The sequence below is a fragment of the Muscardinus avellanarius genome (assembly GCF_963383645.1).
Source record: "Muscardinus avellanarius genome assembly, chromosome: X".
Taxonomy (NCBI): Eukaryota; Metazoa; Chordata; class Mammalia; order Rodentia; family Gliridae; genus Muscardinus; species Muscardinus avellanarius.
The window spans coordinates 45,345,609-45,361,167 of NC_137792.1; the positions used below are offsets into that span (position 1 = coordinate 45,345,609).

The following is a 15,559-nucleotide window of genomic DNA, read 5'->3' on the forward strand; positions in this document are numbered from 1 at the left end:
GCTGCAAGGGATTCCTGCTCAAAGATCAGGGGTGTGCTGTGATATTTTGCAATGTACATTTAGTTTTAGTCCATAGTTCTTGACTTGCAGCTCAAAAATACAGTGAAAACAATGAGTTAAGTGATCACTGGCCACTCCTAGATACCCTGAATATGGGAGCTAGTCACTACCAAAACCAAGGCAAGACTAGAAGGTTTTGACTTTTAGGCCCACACTCTAACCTCCGGGGTGGGAAAGAGGGACCCACGGTTGGGCTGATTGGCAATGGCCGATGATCTAGCCAATTTTGCCTATGTAATAAAGTCCCGTAAAACCCCAAAGGCCCTTGTTCAGGGAATTTCCAGATGGCTGAACAAGAGTAGGTACCTGGAGGGCGGTGTGCCTGGGAGGGCATAGGAACTCCACATTCTCTCCCCAGACCTCCCCCTAGGCATCACCTCCAAGCGGCTCTTCATCCAAATCCTTTGTAAATCCCTTCTAACAAGCAGGTAAACCTAACTATTTCCTTGAGTTCTGTGAGCTACTCCAAAGAATCAACGAAATCCAGGGAGGGGATCATGGGAGCCCAACAGATTGGTCAGAGCCACAAGTCCCAACCCGCAGCTTGCAACTGGCATCAGAAATGGGAAGCAGTCTTTCAGGACCAAGCCCGTAGCTTGCAGGATGTGATGCTACCTCCAGGTATACAGTGTCCGAATTTAATTGAACTGTAAGAAACCCAGCTGGTATCTGTTAGAGAACTGCTTGGGGTGTGTGGGAAACCCAAACACTGGGTATCAAAAGTGAAGTGCTATAATTGGCTGTGGGAGAGAAAGAAAAGTACCTTGGTTTTGTCCTGTCTCAAAGAGAAACACAGCCCCCACACTCTGAAGAAAGGCTATCTTAGCTTCCAAGTAACGACTTTTGGCAATCGTGTCTATCAAAATCACCTTTCCCAACCCTGCTTTCACCATTTCACAGACCACTGCCACCAAGGCACTATGTCGGATACATTATATACACTGTTAAATTTTCGTCGAAACCCAGCAAAATAAATCTCTTTGCCAGTTCCCTTTCCTCAGCCTCCAAAAACAGGCATGGTTCCCTAAGAACTACTGGGTAGAGGGTAAGACTTCAAGGGAAGGGAGTGACTCTAATTCATACTTATTTCCCCAGCAGTGCCTAAAGGCATGATCAGGAAATATTTGTGAAACTGAACTAAGTTGAACCCAGGAACAGGATAATACAGAGGATAGATTCCTGGTCTACAAAACCACCCCTGGGGGAGAGACTGAAATAGTAATACTGGGTATAATTAGGGGCACTGAATAAAAATTAAGGGATAGGGGAAGCATCTGAGAAGGGGGGCATTGAGTACTTTTTTTCTAAAAAGGACAGAAAGCCAATATATTTGGGAATCTATGATTTAGAGGGATAACAAATATTCAGGGAAGTGGGAACTCAGAATTTAGTGAAAGAAGCCAAGAGATACGATAAAGCCCAGGATGTATCTAAAAGCTAATAGCTAGTTGGTACATACCAGGGGAGCTAAACCAGAAAACTGCACAAGCCAGTTATCGTGGTACATGCCCGTAACCCTGGTACTTGGAGGCTGAGATGGGAAGATCTCAGGTGCAAGGCCAGCCTCAGCAACTTAGCAAGACCCTCTTTCAAAGTAAAATAATAAAAAGGGTTGGGCGTATAGCTCAGAGGTAGAACACCCCTGGGTTCAGCCGGGTGTGGCGGCACATGCTTGTAATCCCAGTACTTGGGAGGCTGAGACAAGAGGATTGTGCAGGTTCGAAGCCAGCCTCGGCTATTTACTGAGGCACTCCCTAACTTATTGAGACACTGTTTCCAAATAAAATATAAAAATAGGTCTGGGAGTGTAGCCCTGGAGGTAGAAAGTCTCTGGGTTCCATTCCCAGTACCACACACACACAAAAAGAATAAAAAATAGGGCTTGAGGTATAGCTCAGAAGTAAAATGCACCTGGTTCAATGCCTCGTATCACAAATACAAATAAAAAAGAACACCTCCTAGCCGGGCATGGTAGCACACACTTGTAATCCCCGCGCTTGGGAGGCTGAGACAGGAGGATCACATAGGTTCGAAGCCAGCCTCAGCTACTTAGCGAGGCTCTCAGTAACTTAGTGAGACCCTGTTTCCAAATACAATATAAAATAGGTCTGGGAGTGTAGTCCAGAGGTAGAAGGCCCCTGGGTTCCATCCCAGTACCACAAAAAAAACATCCCTGGCTTCAATTCCCAGTATAACAAAACAGAAGACAATAACAAAACACAAAACAAAACAGAAGGTGGCACAGAGCTACTTCTTGGAAGAGTAATTCCAGCCCCATGGTCCCTCTGCTTCCAAAGACTCCCCCCCCCCCCCTCACGGAGAGGAGCGGACACAAGACAACCCCTTCAGGAAGACGCAATTGGTACGGTGGAAAGAACACAAGCTTAGGGGTCAGGACAAAATGGGTCTGAATTGCAGTTCTTCCACTTATACGCTGTGCTTCTTTGGGCAAGTCACTAAAGCTCTGTGAGCTTCAGTTTCCCCAACCATAACAGTAGGGTTAACCACCCGTGCTCACAGAGGGCTGCTGGGCAAGTCAAAAGGGCGAGCGAAGTGCTCGGGAAGAGGCCCTCTGCGGTCTTACCACAGAGCCAGGGTACAGGCGCTTGATGCTTTCCATGATCTCCGCCTTTCGCTGCTGGCGACTGCTCTCCTGGCGGTCGATGCGGGCATCCCCCAACTGCTCCATCACCTGGTTCAGCTCCTTATTGATCTCATCGATCCGCCGCTTGGCCATCTCCACCTCCTCCGTGAGCTCGCCCTCCAGCTTCTTCTGCTCCTCCAGAGACTGCCTACAAGGTGAAAGGACACAGGAGTCGCCCTGGCGGGGGAGCCGAGCGTCCTGCCTGAAGAGGGACAGGACAGGTGCGGCAGCGAGGCGGAGGTGGCAGAGCCACATACTTGCTAGTAGTAATGTACTCCTCCAGCTTCTCAATCCGCTTCTGATTCTCTTCAATCTCCCGCAGCTTCTGCTTGATCTTGGCCTAGGTAACAAAAGAGTCCATCACCAGGGGCTGAGCCAGTTAACTCCAGGACCACGGTGCTTACTTACCCTTTCCATGTTCCCGTTCACCCAAGATCCCAACAGCTCAAGACACTCTGCCATTGATGCCGGGGGCCCACTACACAAGCGGACGCACCGACAGAGTCCAGTATGGTCTGCTAAGCGACGGACGCCTCCCAAGGATCCGGGACCTCCCACTATGTGTCGCACCCAGCCCAGGCTTCCCCACGGATCACGGAGGCTCAAAGCGAGGCAAAGTAAGCTTCACGGGCCTTTCTGGACCTGTATTTACAACTATAAAATTGGGGTAGTTTCTACTTCACGGACTACGCATTAAGTAGTTAATACAGGGCAACTATTAACATTAATGCCTACCACATTCTTTTAAATTCATTTACCTGTTTTTTTTGGTGGTACTGGGGTTCCTGGAAACCCTTCTACCTCTGGGCTACACTCCCAGACCTATTTTTATATTTTTATTTGGAAACAGGGTCTCTTAAGCCAGCGAGGCTGGCTTCGAACCTGCGCGATCCTCCTGTCTCTGCCTCCCAAGTGCAGGGATTACAAGTGTGCGCCACCACGCCCGACCCAATTTTATTTACCTTTGGCCATGGGGATTGAACCCAGAGCCATTGTACCTCCAATCTATACCTCCAGCCCTTTTTTGTTCTTTCTTTTCTTTTTTCTGTTTTTTTTTTTTTAGTGGCACTGGGGATTGAACTCAGAGGCATTCTACCTGAGATATGCCCCCCGCCTATTTTATTTCTTATTTGGAAACAAGATCTCACTAAGTTGTGGAGGGCCTAAGTTTCTGAGGCTGGCTTTGAACCTGTGATCCTCCTGTCTCAGCCTCCCAAGTACTGGGATCACAAGTATGTGCCACCAAGCCTGGCTTATTTTTTCTTTTGAAACAGGGTCTTGCTACATTGCTGAGGCTGGCCTGCAACCTGTGATCCTCCTGTATCATTGAGTACTGGGATCATGGGTGTGTGCCACTGCCCCTGGATCCTCTTTTAAATATTTAGAAGAAATGCCTAGCAGAATGCCTGGGACACTGCAAGCTCCTGGGGCAATACAACGACCTTCTGTCATCATTTTCATCCTCATCGACTGCTATTAGAAGCCAGTAAGTAAAGTATACTTGGTGAGAATGTGAACTCTAGAGTTACACTGCCCAGGTTCATATCCTGGTTCTCCTGCTAAATAACTGCATGGCCTCAGATAAACCTCTGCGCTAGAGTGTCCTCATTTGTAAAGTGGGGATAAGAATAGCTATCCCAAAAAGGTCGTCATAATTGAAATGAATGAATATAGAGACAAATACAGTGCCAGCATACTGAGAAGTGCTGAATAGATGTTAGCTACTGTCATTATGGGAATTGAACCCAGGCCTCACATATGCTAAGCATGTTCCGTGCCACTGAGCTAGCCATGATCTTGAAATTCTTTTTTTTCTCTCTTGGTACTAGGGATTGAACTCAGGGACATTCTATCTGCAAGCCACACACACACCCTTTTTATATTTTTATTTTGAGACAGGGATTTGCTATGTTGCTAAAGCTGACCTCAAACCCGTGACCCTCCAATCTCAGCCTCCCAAGTTCTGGATTTACAAGCGTGTACCACCACGCCCAGCTGCGCTCGTGTAACGCTTGCTCACCTCTGTCTCTACTTTCTTCCGTTCTTCCAGATCCAGGCGGTCCTGGTCAGCTTTCTGATCTCGATTGAACTTCTCTAGCTCCTGGGCCAAAGTGGCTGCTCTCTTGCTGGCTTCTTCTTTTAGCCGATGGTACTTCTTCACCTGTGTTAGGGACAGGGAAGGACAGGATGATTAAATCAGCCCAAGTCAGCCCAGCAATCTCCTCCCCACCAACCTCTTCCAGGGCTTACCTGATTCTCCTCCAGGGTCAAGTCTCTGCCCTGACTCTGACTCTCCTCTTCCATCCGTTCTTCAAACTCCTGCCGGGCCTTCTCCACTGACAGCATCTCTTTCTCCAGCTCGTCCATGTCACCTTTACGCTTCTTATAGTGCTTCTGAGCATTCTGCAGAGACTTCTTGGCTGCTTCCAGTTTCTTGATTTTATGGGAGGTGTTCTCCTTGGCTTTGATGTACTGAGGCCGCTTCTGATTCAGCTCTGAATCCTTCTCCCTTTTGCCAGAGAGGAAAGGGACAACCAGTCAACACTGTGCGAGTGAAAGGTTCCAACGAAAAGGGGGTCTGAGCCCCTCGGCCAACCTCAGGGAATTACCTAAAAGAGCAAGGGCTTGATACCCCCTATATCCTCTAAAAAGGGGCAGTGTGACTACTCCCTGCAACCCACGGCTTCAGCACGGCATTCTAGCCAGTCCCCGAGGCAAAGCTACTCCCGGCCTCAATCCTCGGGAGGCCAGGCCCCCTCATTTACAACTTGCAAGGACACCTGTGTTGACTGAGTGGCCCTCTCATCTGATCCAACCGTGTCAAATTTCTGTCCTTCTAAGCTTCTAGCTTCGATTTTCCTCTCCCAGCGTAGCCTTCTCACTACTCCGGTGGCTGAGCCTCCTGTCACGTCCTCTCACTTGGCATGGCCGCCACCCCTGTCAAGTCCTCCCTCTTCTGCATCCCGGCCTACCCAGAGCCCGAGGACTTCAATATTCTCTCTCTCTCTTAAGTGCAAGTCAAGAAATGCCTAGTTCTGGCCAAAGCAAAAGTCCAGAGGAGAGAGAGAAGCTGGTAAGGACGCCGGGCTCTCGCAGAGACTAGGGAAGAGCACAGCCTCTTGGCTTCCCACAAGTTGCAGGTCCAGCTCTGCCTCTTACTTGATCTCCTTCTCGATCTGCTGCTGCTCCCGCATCATTTTGCCCAGCTCTTTCTTCTTCTCTTTCAGCTCATCCTCTACTTTGTCCATGCGCTTCTTGTCCTTCTCGATCTCCTTGTTCTTAGAGGCCAGCTCCTTGTTGAGCTTCTCGATTTCAACTTCATTATGGTAAAGCTTAAAGAGCTGCAGCTGTACCTGCGCTCGCACCACCTCGTCCTTCAGGCGCTGGTAGCGGTCCGCCTATGCAAAGAGGATGGAGACAGAGGCGTGTCAGTAAGGTATTGGCTCCAGCTTGGCCCCTCAGAGCCAAAATGCGGCCTGACCACCTAGCTCTTCTCTCTCTCTCTCTCTCACCACCTACCCCCCTCCCCACTCTCTTTTGGTGATACTAGGTATTGAACCGGGGGCATTCTACCTCTGAACTACACCCCCAGCCCCTATTTTATTTTGAAACAGGGTCTAAGTTACCAAGGCTTGCCTCAAACCTGCAAACCTCCTGTCTCAGCCTCCCAGTTAGTGGAATGACAGGCATGAGCCGTACGCCCGGTTTACTCACCTCTTCCTTTTCCTGTTTGGCCTCCTTGCGTTCAGCCGCAATGTTTTTCTTGCGATGGTAGTTGAACTGTGTGTCCTCTTCAGCCTTCACCATTTCCTTCTTTCGCTTGTCATATTCCTGGGCCAGCTCCCCAGAACGACTGATCTCTTCAAATAGAGCTGTTCTCTCTTTGGGGTTCTTCATGGCAATAGATTCCACGGCACCCTAGCAAAGGTCAAAACACTCTCCCGTTTAGACCCTAGCCAGCTCGGCTCCTTTCGACACTCCCACTCATCCATTCAGAAAGAGTTCACTGAGGCCGCTCCTCCCAACTGGCACCACATTTCACGCCAGGCTTTGGGGACACATTCCAAAATAGCACAACGTGATAGGTGCAGCAACAGAGCAAAAAACAGAAAAAGGACTAAATGAAGCTTGATGGGTGGGAGACTGGGAAGGGTGTCTATCTGGGAAGGCTTCCCAAAGTTGACATCCAAGATGATTTGGGAAGATAGGCAAAACCTCACGAGGAAAGAGAGGAGGCTGGGAATGTAGCTAAGTGGTACAATGCTTGTTTAGCATGTGTGAGGCCCTAGGTTGGATCCTTAGCACCTCAAAACACAAAAGCAAAGTAAAGGTTATTCCATGTAGAAAATTAATATGCAAAGGCTTTCAAGCCAGAGAGCAGGTGAATTTGGGGAACAGCAAAAGGCTTCCTCAGGCTGGTGGCGCTTCCTGAATGACAAGCTTAGGAGTTTCAGCCTAAGCCTATCATTCTCAAACCTCAGCAGGCAGCGTAATGGCCAGGAGTCCCTGGTGAAATACAGAGCGCTTTGCCCCAGCCCAGTCTCTTCATCCACAGGTCTGAAATGGAGTCTAACACAGTCCCAGGTGGTGCTGACATTGTTGGTCTAGGGACTGCAATTTGACAACCATCATAATACAAAGAGGAATCACTGAGATGCTTTATGAAAAAAAAATGGGAAAGAAACGGATGTGTGTCCTCTAGGATGAACCTGGCCTGCGGATAAACTGGAAGGGCCAGCCTGGGATCAAGAAGGCCACTCCGGAAGGTGTTCCGAGCACAGGGAGAGAGGAGGAAGCCTGAGACAGAGCAGGTCCAGCGGGGATGTGACAGGGGCTCACACAAAGCAGACAGCCAGGAACTGTTTAGAGGCCCACCTGGAAGACGAGGAAGTTCCGAGCTTTGATAAGGATGCCCAACTTCTCTAACTCCTCACTGTACTCGTGGAGCTGGACCACTTTGTTGTTGATCTTGTACTCAGAAGAGCCCCCTATGAGACAATACAGGTCGGTGAGGATCAGGCCTCTCTACCATCCCACCACCAAGTCTACCACCTCCCAGAACCCGAGGAGCGCCCTCCGACCAGCCTTACCCACCTACAATGACACGGGCAAAGGTGCGGTCCTCAGCACCCTCCTCAGAGTAGACCATGCTGACAAAGGCCCGGTTGGCAGCTGGCTTCCCCACGGGAGCTCCGTGGATCAGGTCCCGCAGGGTCTTTACCCTCAGGTTGCTGGTTTTTTCGCCTAGCACAAAGCTGATAGCATCCATGAGATTTGACTTACCTAAGGGAGGAGGAGACAACATAGAGGAGGGAAAGTCAGGAAGAAGGGAAGGGGAAAAGAAACAAAAAAAGAGACACTGAGGAACAGAAATGCCTTTTAATCACCCAGTGCTTAAATTAAGGGATGGTGAGAATAGTCATCAGCCTTCACAGAAACTGGACCCAAGCAAAGCTATAGGTTAAAGGCCTAGGAAAAAGTCTCAAGGCAGGCATGGTGGCACACATCTATAATCCCAGTACTTGGGAAGTTAAAACAGGAGGATCCTAAATTTGAGGACAGTCTCAGCAAGCACTGAGATTCTCATCAACCTAAGGAGACCTTATTTCAAAATAAAATATAATTGGGCTGGGAGTGTATCTCATAAATAGGATGCCCCGAAGTTCAATCCCCAGCACCAAAAATCAATCAGTAAAAAAAAGGTAATCTGGGGTGGTGGCGCATGCTAGTAATTCCAATACTTGGGTGGCTGAGTCAGGAGGATGGCAGGTTTGTGGCCAGCCTCAGCTAAGTAATGAAGCCCTCCCCAACTTAGTGACACCCTGCTTCAAAATAAAATATAAAAAACAGGGCTGAGAGGTACTGGGTTCAATCTCCAATATCATCAAAAAGTAAAACTGTACAGTTTGACTTCAACCACGTAAAAACAAACAAATGAACTGAGGAGAAAGGGAAATAAGAGGCTTTTTTGTTTTTAATGGGTAAAGAATTTCAGTGTTGCAAAATAAAAAATTTCTGGAGATCTGTTGCAGAAGAATGTAAACATACTTAACACTGCTGAACCATATGCTTAAAAGTGGTTAATCTGGCTGGGCATGGTGGCGCACACTTGTAATCCCAGCATTTGGGAGGCTGAGACCAGAGGATCGCAGTTCGCGGACAGGCTCAGCTACTTAGTGAAGCCCTCTGCAACTCAGTGAGACCTTGTTTCAAAATAAAAAATGAAAAATAGTGCAGGGGGTGTAGTTCAGAGGCCGAATGCCCCTGGGTTCCATCCCCAGACCCGCAAAAAAAAAAAAGAAAAAAAGTGGTTAGCCGGGCGTGGTGGCGCACGCTTGTAATCCCCGAGCTTGGGAGGCGGAGACAGGAGGATCGCGCAGGTTCGAAGCTAGCCGCGCGCGCTGGCTTAGGAGACCCTGTTTCTAAATAAAAATATAAAAATAGGTCTGGGAGTGTAGCCCAGAGGTAGAAGGGCTTCCAGGAACCCCAGTACCACCAAAAAAAAAAAAAAAGTGGTTAATCTGGTAAATTTTATATGTATTTACCACAATTTTTTTTACAGTTTACATTCCAGTTATGACATATGAAGCACTCAGTATCAGCTATAAAATAATTTGCCAAAAATAATTAACCCAAATCTAAACAAGCTGTTAAGCCTTTCATTCCAGTTTCTAAGAAATATAGCAGATAGAGGAACCTGGTAAATGATAGCACTGAGGTAACCTTAGAACACAGAATGTGTAATGTTCTACAAGAAAACTAACCAACCTGATCCTTTCAAAAAGCCTGGGCTGGGGGCATAGCTCAGAGGTAGAGTGCTTGCCTAGTATGCACAAGGCCCTGAGTTCCCAGCAAAACACACACACACACACACACACACACACACACACACACACACACACACTGCCTATCTACCTAAAATAAAGGTTATAATTGGTGAGGTGGGGGACACCTATAATCCCAACACTCAGGAGACTAAGACAGGAGGATCACAGGTTTGAGGCCAGCCTCAGCAACTTAGCAAGACGCTGTTCCAAAGTTAAAAACAAAAAATAGGGCAGAATACCCCTGGTTCAACCTATACTTTAAAAAAAAGAAAGAAAAGAAAAAGAAAAAACCAGGAAGGTTAGGAAAATCATTCCAGAACACAGACTACTGAAGCCTAAAAAAAATACAGTACACCACTAAACTAGTGGTGGTGCACGCTTGTAATCCCAGTACTTGGGAGGCTGAGACAAGAGATTCACAGTTTGCGGCCAGCCTCAGCTACTTAGTGAGGCCCTTTGCAAATCAGTGAGACCCTGTTTCAGAATAAAGAATAAAAAATAGGGCTAGGGGTGTAGCTTGGGGGTAGAATGCCCCTGGCTTCCATCCCCCATACTGCAAAAAGAAAAAGAAAAAGAAAAGAAAAGAATGTAAAATAGGGCTAGGGGTGTAGCTTAGAGGGTACAATGGCCCTGGGTTCCATCTTTAGTACCGCAAAAGAAAGTACACCAAATTTGATTGGACACTGGTTTAAAAAGAAGACATAGATGGATGTAGTGGTGTATGCCTGTCACCCCAATACTTTAAAGGCTGACATTGGAGGATCACAGGTTCAAGGCCAGCCTCAGTAATTTAGTGAAACCCAAAGTAACTTAGAGAGACCCCATTTCAAAATAAAAAATAAAAAGGACTGGCCGGGCGTGGTGGCGCACGCTTATAATCCCCGCGCTTGGGAGGCGGAGACAGGAGGATCGCGCAGGTTCGAGGCCAGCCGCGCTGGCGTAAGAGACCCTGTTTCAAAAATATAAAATAGGTCTGGGAGTGTAGCCCGGAGGTAGAAGGGCTTCCAGGAACCCCAGTACCACCAAAAAAAAAAAAAAAAGGACTGGGGGTGTAGCTTGGAGGTAGAATATCCTGGGTTCAATCCCCAGTATCAAAGAGGGGAGAGATCTGGGGGAACAATTAGAAAAGCTTGAATAAAATCTACATATTTGCATGACATGGTGGCGTACACCTGTAATCCTAGTACTTGGGAGGTGAGACAGGAGAATCACAGGTTCAAGGCCAGCCTCACCAACTTACTGAGGCTCTCGGCAACTTAGCAAGACTCTGTTTCCAAATAAAAAATAAGATAGGGCTGGGGGCATAGCAGAGAGGTAGAAGACCCTTGGATTCTGATCCTAGTACCATAAAAATGGATACTTGACGACATGAGGAAGTTAGTTTTCTTATTTGTGATAATGGAATAGTGGTAATACAGGAGAATGAAGATTTTTCATAGGTGAATGCTAAAGCACTTAGGCGGGAAATATAAATTTGTAATTTACTTTCAAATTAATAAGCAAAACACACATATTTGCCATTTTGTGTGTGTGTTTATGTGTGTGTGATGCTGGGAATTAAATCATTCTCCCTCTGAGCTATACCCCCAGACCTATTTTATTTTTTATTTGGAAACAAGGCCTGTGATCCTTCTGTCTCAGCCTCCCTAGTACTAAGATTACAGGCATGTGCCATCACACTCAACATGTTTGCAAATTTTCACAATAAAAACTTGGGGCAATAGCCAGGTGTGGTGGTACACACTTATAATCCCAGCATTTAGGAGGCTGAAACAGGAGGATTGAGGTTGGAGGCCAGCCTCAACTACTTAGTAAGGCCCTTTGCAACTTAGTAAAACCCTGTTTCAAAATAAAGAATAAAAAAAATAGGGCTGGGGGTGTCGCTCGGAGGTAGAACCCTCCTGAGTTCCACCCCCATTACCCCCCCAAAATAAAAAACTTGGGGTGAGGCATGGTAGTGCACTCCTACAATCCCAGTTACTCAGGAGACTGAGCCAAGAGGATTCCAAGTTCACGCTGCCTGGGCAATTTAGTGAGATCCTGTCTCAATTTTTTTAGAAAGGGGGCTGGGGATGTAGGATGTTTACCTAGCAAGGTCCAAGCCCTGAGCTAAATCCCCAGTACTGGGGAAGGGGGGGGAGTAAAACACTTAGGAAGACAATAAAAATGTAAACAATGTAACAGTAATTGCTTCCATGAAGGAAACTAAGTAGCCAAGACAAGGAAGGGAGTCTCCTTTTTACTTTATATCCTTTGCAATTTTCTGAATGGTGTATCTTTTGTGTGTGTGTGTGTGTGTGTGTGTGTGTGTGTGTGTGTAAGCTATACAAATAAATAAGATTTTTTACATAAAGAGCCGTTATGTTTTCAGCAGTGGAGTTTTTGCTTTCTTCATCCTGGAACCGAAAACTAGGACATTTTTTTTAAAAGTTCAGACTGGGGTTAGAGGGTGAAAGAGGTATAGTTTTCTAAATTTGATCTCAAGCCCCCTCCCCAAAACATGTTATATGACGGAACTGAGGATCTGATTTCCAATGCCATTCCACCCAACCAGAAGAACGTCCCTTTCGTGGAGGCAGTACAGTGATTAAGACCTTGAGTAGTTCAGCAGGTGTAACTCGGTGGCCAGGCGCACACTTAACATGAGAATGGTCCTGGGTTCAATCCCCAGTGCATGCACACACTCAAGCAAGCAGAGGTCGTGCTTTAATAAAACAGACCCAGACCAGGTTCTGATCTTGGTTCTACCAAGTCTTTTCCTTGTTTGCCCTGCCCTTCCTTCCTTTTGTGGTGCTGGCCTATCAAGCTCTAGGCCGATGTCCCAAAAGCACTTTACGACTGAACCTCCAGCCCTATTTTTACTATTTCTTAGCTGGAAATTCCATCCCCTCGCCTGCAAAAATGAAAAAGCATGATTAACAGGTCTAAAGCCAGATTAGCACGTACTTCTCTGTGGAGTGGCGGGAGCACGTTTAAAGTATGGTAGATGTGGGTTCTGAGCCTGGTTCTAAGAACCAGGGGCAAGTTATTACACCTCTGTGCCTCAGTCTCGTACAAAACAGCCAATGCCTTCTCTCACCTACGGTCAGTATGAGAATTCAAGTGTAAAAAGCCCCAGGGCTGAGGATATAACTCAACAGTACAGCACTTTTCCCTAGCATTTGTGTGGCCCTCGGCAATCCCCAGCACTAAGAATGTTTAGAAAAATAAAGCCGGGCGTGGTGGTGGTGTGCTTGTAATCCCAGCATTCAGGAGGCGGAGACAGCCTCAGCTACTTAGGCCCTCTGCAACTCAGTGAGACCCGGTTTCAAAATAAATAATGGATAATAGGGCAGGGGGTGTAGTTCGGAGGTCGATTGTCCCTGGGCTCCATCCCCAGACCCGTTTAAAAAAAAAAAAAGAAAAGAAATGTGAAGCGCCCCAATAAAATATTTGGCACAAGCCCATCAATAAATGACACAAGTCTCGACTCAGGTCTGCCTCCCTCATCTCAGCAGCACCGTCCAGCCCTTCATGCAAACCAGACGTCAGTCTTTGAAGGCACCAATTTCCATCCTTTGGGCTTCTCCCCTGATCTCCAGGGATAACAGAAACACCTCACAACCAAAAGCCTTTTTATTCACAAGCATTCAATACTGCGAACATTTTTACAATATACAGTATGAGCTGTACACCAATAAAACATTTCAAGGAATGTCTCCTGTCGGGTGCGCATAGATCAGTGATGAAGATACAAAAACACCAGGAATACAGAAGAAAAGAAACATTAATGTGTCCCGAGTGTATTGTGTACCAGAGAGGGAGAGGGATTCATTACGGGGAAGTCAGGGAATGCCTTGCAGAGATGGGCCTCGAAGAATGGGAGCCAGGGTGGGCAGCCTTTTCAGAACAGCTGGATATATAGATCTACCAGGGCCAAGGCTGCTGGATGCCAAGAGATGCCACCTGGCTTTTCCCACCTGGATCGTGACACCAAAACCCGAGGAAATTGGGTGGAACTCCAAGCAGGAACCCTCTAGACCAAGGGTTCTGAAACAAAGTGGGAGGGAGGATGTTTCTGTGCCCTTCAGCCAGGAAATTTAGCAATGTCTGGAGGTATTTTTTCCTTTCTCTTTCTTTCTGTACTCGAGATTGAACCCAGAGGCATTCTATCTCCAAATTATACCCCCAGCCCGATTTTATTTATTTGGAAACAAGGGCCTCACTAAGTTGTGGAGAGCTTCACGAAATTGTCAAGGCCGGGCTTCAAACCTGCAATCCTCCTGTCTCAGACTCCCAAGTACTGGGATTACAAGCGTGCGCCACCACGCTGGGCTCTCTCCCTTTCTTTTCTCTCTGTCACTCACTCCCAAGAGGTCCAAGGGCCATTCTACCACTGAGCTACATCCCCAGCCCCTTTTATTTGGAAACATGGTCTAAATTGCTCAGGTTGGCTATGAGCCTTCTATCCTCCTGCCTCGGGCCATCGAGTAGCTGGGATTACAGGCATACACCACCATGCCTGGCTCAGGAGACATTTTTGATGGTCATACCTGGGGGTTGGGAGTGCTGTCATCTAATAGGCAAAAGCCGTGGAGGTTGCTGAACACCTTACAACACACAGGACTAATCCCACAGCAGGGAATGACTTTGCTGAAGTACCAGCAAGACTCCAGGGAAGGCATCAGTATGAGCTATTTCACAGCAAGGGCTCTTCCAGGGCTAGAGGATGATTCCGCTAGAACATCTCTCCCATTAGACCATTTTTGAGACTAGGTGAAAAGAATCCAGCCGGTATCATTTAAAATGAGTTAAGATGAACTATTAGCCAGACATGGTGGTGCATGCCTGTAATCCCAGTAGGCGGGAGGCTGAGACCGGCTTGCGGACAGCCTCAGCTACCTGGAGACTCTCGGCAACCTAGTGAGACCCTGTTTCAAAACAAAGTTTTATAAAGGGCTGAGAACGTGAGTGCAGCTCGGGGGTACAATTCCCTGGGTCCATTCTTCAGTACCCCCTCCCCTACACACAATATGAACTATCTAAAGACACAGGCCAAGCTATTCTATCCCGTCCCGTTTTCTGCACAGCATTTGTGACAGTCTAAAAAGTACGTTCTTCCTCCTTCCTTGTCTACATTCCCCTCTGGGATATAAGTTCCCGGGAGCACAGACTTGCTCATATTCTATCCTCCACTGTTTGCACAACTTGAACAACAACGGATAAACATCAAAGCATTCAACAAATTTGATGGGCGAAGGAGTTCAAGCTTTTGACGGTTTCCGCGGTAGGAAAGGGGCGAGTTCCAGGCTACAATCTCTGGGGTGAAGGGTCGGGACTCCAAGAACTCTGAAGACTCTGGGAGCAGGGTCCGAAATTCAAAAGTGCCGCCTCCGGGTTCGAGTAAAAAAGAAAGGGATTAGAGCGTACCAATGGGAAGTGGGGCTGGGGGTCGCCGGGCTGCACAAGTGTACCGTTTGGGATCGGAGGCCGCGGCAGAGTCACGGAGCCGTCCCACATTTTCCGGAGGGGTCAAACAAGGCTAGGAAGCTGAAACCGGCCAGACTGGCGGGGTGCCGCGCGGCAGGAAGCCGACAGCTGGCAGCTGGCTCGGGACGCTCCTCTTTTGGCGGGAGGGGGCAGTGGGCGGGACAATGTACCCTTCGGCCCGTACCACTGGGGCCAGAGCGGGGACCTCACAAAACTCGGGCAACTGACACCTCGGGAAGGGGCTCAAGTCAGAGCACCTGAGCGGGTAGGGCGGGCTGGAGCCGAACCCCTGTTCCAGAAGGGGCAAGGAACTCTCTAGGGTTCCCAACGCTCAAGGTGGCATGGGCTGGGCTGTACTACTCCGGTGCCGGATAGGGGGTCCTAGCTGGGATGTGGGTAGGGCCGCAGCCGGGTTTATCTCACCAGAGCCATTGGGTCCAATGATGGCGGTGAACCTCTGAAATGGTCCGATAATCTGTCGACCCTTGTACGATTTAAAGTTCTCGATCTCAATCAATTTCAGGAACCCCATGGCTGCGGCGGCTCGGGCGGCCCTGGG

At 48.0% G+C, this 15,559-nt stretch overlaps 1 protein-coding gene across 1 annotated transcript in view; it reads right to left on the bottom strand.

Annotated features, from left to right (window-relative positions):
• SMC1A (structural maintenance of chromosomes 1A) overlaps positions 1 to 15,532 on the bottom strand; it is a gene marked incomplete at both ends in the record, with an annotated part of 45,439 nt that extends 29,907 nt beyond the window's left edge. Inside the window, 9 exons of the mRNA XM_080719058.1 lie at positions 2,645 to 2,852; positions 2,962 to 3,044; positions 4,725 to 4,865; positions 4,955 to 5,213; positions 5,864 to 6,102; positions 6,419 to 6,622; positions 7,580 to 7,692; positions 7,799 to 7,987; positions 15,424 to 15,532. Coding sequence (XP_080575184.1) covers positions 2,645 to 2,852; positions 2,962 to 3,044; positions 4,725 to 4,865; positions 4,955 to 5,213; positions 5,864 to 6,102; positions 6,419 to 6,622; positions 7,580 to 7,692; positions 7,799 to 7,987; positions 15,424 to 15,532 — 1,545 coding nt within the window. The remainder of the gene's footprint in view (positions 1 to 2,644; positions 2,853 to 2,961; positions 3,045 to 4,724; positions 4,866 to 4,954; positions 5,214 to 5,863; positions 6,103 to 6,418; positions 6,623 to 7,579; positions 7,693 to 7,798; positions 7,988 to 15,423) is intronic.
• Between the last annotated feature and the right edge of the window lie 27 nt (positions 15,533 to 15,559).